This window comes from Ceratina calcarata, unplaced genomic scaffold (genome assembly GCF_001652005.2).
Source record: "Ceratina calcarata isolate Rehan_Ccalc_2016 unplaced genomic scaffold, ASM165200v1 scaffold1073, whole genome shotgun sequence".
In the NCBI taxonomy this organism is placed as follows: domain Eukaryota; kingdom Metazoa; phylum Arthropoda; class Insecta; order Hymenoptera; family Apidae; genus Ceratina; species Ceratina calcarata.
In genome coordinates this window covers 4384-8479 of record NW_017131634.1, presented here as the reverse complement: position 1 = coordinate 8479, position 4096 = coordinate 4384, and the positions used below count along the sequence as shown (strand labels likewise).

The following is a 4096-nucleotide window of genomic DNA, read 5'->3' as shown; positions in this document are numbered from 1 at the left end:
TCGATCGATAATAATCGAACGAGAATATTTGCAAATTCATGCGACCGGTTCCATAGTATTCCATTATTGCAAACGACCAAGTGAAACGATCATAGAATTAGTATAGATAGAGTAGGCAAGCCCGGTAGGTAGGCGTCCGGTGAATAAAAAGAGAAAGGAAATTGGATTTGGTGGTGCTATCTTTCTCTCACGACGAAACAAAGAAGAAATAATAATACCAAGTTCGTTTTTTCTCTCTTTCTATCGATGTGATGTTTCCACTTACACGCGCGCTTATGTTTTGCCTACTCTATCTATACTAACTCTATGGAAACGATGTCCGACGTTCCATTATCCTAACGTCGATTAACTTTCCCATGATCGTTGGTAGTTGGAAAATTCAACAGAATCGTCTCCTCGAATTTAATATGCCTCCTCGTTCGCCGTGACTTTAAACGAAAACCATCGACGATAACCGTCGCACAATTAACCCGTCGCGTCGACGACGTCAATCACTATGATCGAGTGGGTCCCCACGAAAATGAATTACGTCCCATTCCATTCGAATAGCGACACGGTTTTATTACTACGTATTTATACGAATTCTGTTACGATCTGTCGTCCCTGATAAGAACCGAGCGAAACGAACGAGGAGTGTAACGTTGGGAAAGTTAATCAGCGGTGAAAATCACGCGAAATAACGTACGCGTTCCAATTCGCGTGTCCAACCGTGTTCATAGCTAATAAATACATTCCACATAATGGGGCGTTGTTTGTAATCGCTGGCACCAAGAGCAGCCAGCGTCGACACCCCGCGGCACGGCGATTGAGCGACGCGAACAGCAACCATACTCCCCGCTCCCGCTCCTCTCCGACCTCCGGACTAATCGATTAGTTTACTCGTGTAATTAACTTCCCGTTTATACCTACTATGCACAATATTAAATACATTATACCGTTACTTTTACGTGAGCAAATAAATGGATTATTATAACGAACAGGGAGAGGGGGGGAAGGGGATCATCCCTCCCCTCGACACGTACACAAACGACATTTCCCTTTTTCCTTCGTGTGAGACGAGTCTCGCTCACTAAGTCAACTCCCCCTCCCTCCCCCCCACCCCGTCTTATTCGAAGATCGATCCTCCCGAACTTTCATCGTCGAATACGACTTCTTTTGAAAGACTGAATGGTTTAAGCGTGAGTTCGTAGAATCTCGAGGTACTTGCCCCCCCTCCCCTACCTCCCTCCCTCCCTGGTTCGAAGATCTCCCGATGCTCTCCGGCCGCAACGAGCGCAGGAAATATCGATCTGCCCTCCGCACGGGTTCGAGATTCGTAGATCCCTGCAGTCATCTTGCAAACGAGTAATTTCGTTTGATCCTAGCAGATATCTCGATGCGTTTCCTTCGACCCTTGCCTTATCCTTATACCTTTATCGTCCATCGTTCTCCACGCTGCGCTATTGATCCGCTCGCGCGAGCCAGATTCCCTCGTTGTAACGTTCGCCCAGGAAGTATCGGTTGCCTGGCGTGTATCGTCTCTTCCTTTCGGTCGCTTTTACGTTTGTGCGGCGAAGAATGGCAGTCGATGATCCCTCGTGGCTACTTACTTTCCTTCGTTTCTCTCGTACGATATTCAGCCAAGGTTCCTTCGATCGGTGTCGAGCGAAATAAATTTAACCGACGACCCTTGTGAATAAAACGATGCCACTTATCTAAAGGGTTTTAAGTTTCATCTAATACAATGTGATTGCTGATCGATTGTTCTAGGGTCCTCGTAAGGGTGTTAAATGAAATTAGAGGGGGTGAGATTTGAGCCCAGTTAGCGTTGAAGGGTCTCCGATGCGAGGACGATCGAAGAAATCTTTGATATCGAAGAATAGGCAATGTCGTATTGTTTGAACACAGTCGATGAAATCGCGGATGGAGATAATCGATTAAGTTTCGCTACTAAGGTATCTCGAGGTGGTCGTTGTTTAAGATAAACGTCGGCGAGGTGCGCTTCCTTTACGAGGGAAGGCAATCTACCAATTGGGAAATTCCTATGGTAGGAAAGAATTTCCACGTAAAACAATTCCAGTCGCGTTCCTTCTTGTCACGTCGAATCGCTCGTCACCTCATCGGCCCCACCACCCCCCATCGACGTATCGATAACGTTTGCTCGCCTCTTCGATCAGTCAGAGGCCGTTCTCTCCTCCTAAAGTTGGCAGTTGGTTTTTTTTTCCGAGCTAAATCGCGTTTCGCTATACTTGTTCCTCGTCAACACGCGCGACGAAGGTGTCTTCTGACAATTCATAGTCTCTTCATTTTCATATTAACATTCTTTCGATTAAAATTACAAAAAACATGATAGAATTCACTACGTTTATATATAAAAAATGCTAACAATTCGATTTTTAGGTATAAAACATTTTTCATCGGTGGAATAATTAATTTAAAAATTTCTGAGAACGAAGGAAAAGAATTTTCAGCCCTCAGCTCTCTCTCTCTCTCTCTTTTTTTTCGGATTCTGCTTCAGAGAGAGATGCACACTTCCTGTCATAATCATCGGCACGACGACTCTCTCTTTTTTTTTTAACAGCGATTCTCCTTCGTCGCGCGTCTCTCGCTGGCCCGTGTCTCCGCGCGTGTTCCCCGGCGACGTCGGCTCGTGTGCCCGGGGACGTGTACCTTCTCTCCGGTTTTGTGCGTGTGTGGCATGTGTGTCGGTCGTACTTGACGCGCGTCTCCACCGCGATCTTTTCTATACGACGTGTCGAGAATATACGGAATGAGTATTTACCTACGCGCGTAATAGACGCATAATTCGATACCTATGTACACCGTGTCTAACATTTCTCGATGCGTTTTCTCCTCCCCCCGGTTGAAAACGTCGTTCGTTTGCGTATATACTATATAAATGTTAACCGTGCTCGTTTTTCTGCGCAACTCGTTTTATCCGTGAGTGGTGTCGTATGGTAGATATATACGCACGTACATACGTACGTACGCGATTGTGTGTGTGTGTGTTTATGCGTGGGCGTGTGCGTGTATGTATGTATGTATGTATGTATGTATGTATGTATGTATGTATGTATGTATGTATGTATGTATGTATGTATGTATGTATGTATGTACGCGCGCGCGCGCAATAATATCGAGCGTACGCATCGTATATAGAGTGTCGTGTATTATAACGTGTACGTCTGTTTTTAAACGTCTTCTTATATAAAATCGGCAGTTCGGGCAGTTCGACGTCTCGCCGCACGACTCTAGCCTTACGTATGAAACCAGATTTACAAAAATACGTTGCGCGTGTGTTTTTCGCGTATTTGGCACTTTTTCTCCCCTCTCTTTTGCCCCCCGACTTACCTTACTACCTCCGCCACTCTCTCTCACTCTATCGTTCTATCGTTCTCTCGTTCTCTCTCTCTCTCTCTCTCTTCATCGTTCTTCCCATTCGCACCCTCCGCTCTGTCTCCTTCCCCACGCGCTTCTCCGATCACGCAAACCTCTCAGATAGACTCGCACTCGCAATCGTCTCGTCGCACGCCACCCGATGGAGCACGACGTGTCCCTTGTCCACGGTAAGAGGGAAGAGACGCTCTCCTTCGGCTCTTCGTATTCTCATTAAACGGATCTCATCACCTCTGGCAGCTGCGATCGAGAGAGGGTCCGCTCCCTGCGTGTCGACGCGAAAATCGGCAGTTTCGATGATTGGCGACGGCCACCACTGTACAACGACGGGTACGACGACGGCGGCGGCGACGGAGACGGCGTCGCCGGTACAGGTGACGCCGGCGACGCAGCAGCTGCCGCTGGGAACGCGGCGCGAAGCCGCGCGGGATCGTCGACTAGTCATCCTCCGGCCCCATGTACATCAGCATCATCTTCTTCTTCGCTATTTTACTGTACTTGATGTCGATCGGCTTCGTCGTGTCGTACAGGCTCGGCGCCTGCATGATGATCAACACCGTGCCCACCACGCAGGCGATCGTGAATAACCACAGGAAGATACGGTCCAGCACCATCGCCACGTACTTCCAGTCCTCCTCCACCTGCAACCAAAATTCAATCACCCTTAATCGTATTTAACACTAGAAACACTGAAACTTAGTATATACCTATATTGCCCAAA

At 47.5% G+C, this 4096-nt stretch overlaps 1 protein-coding gene across 1 annotated transcript; it reads right to left on the bottom strand.

The window, feature by feature from the left end:
- Positions 1-3037: 3037 nt before the first annotated feature.
- On the bottom strand, positions 3038-4016 carry LOC108632543 (acetylcholine receptor subunit alpha-like 1; the record flags this gene model as incomplete). The annotated part of the gene is made up of 1 exon (XM_018037198.2): positions 3038-4016. A coding segment is annotated over one exon (204 nt), but the record flags the coding sequence as incomplete, so codon positions are not given.
- Positions 4017-4096: the final 80 nt, after the last annotated feature.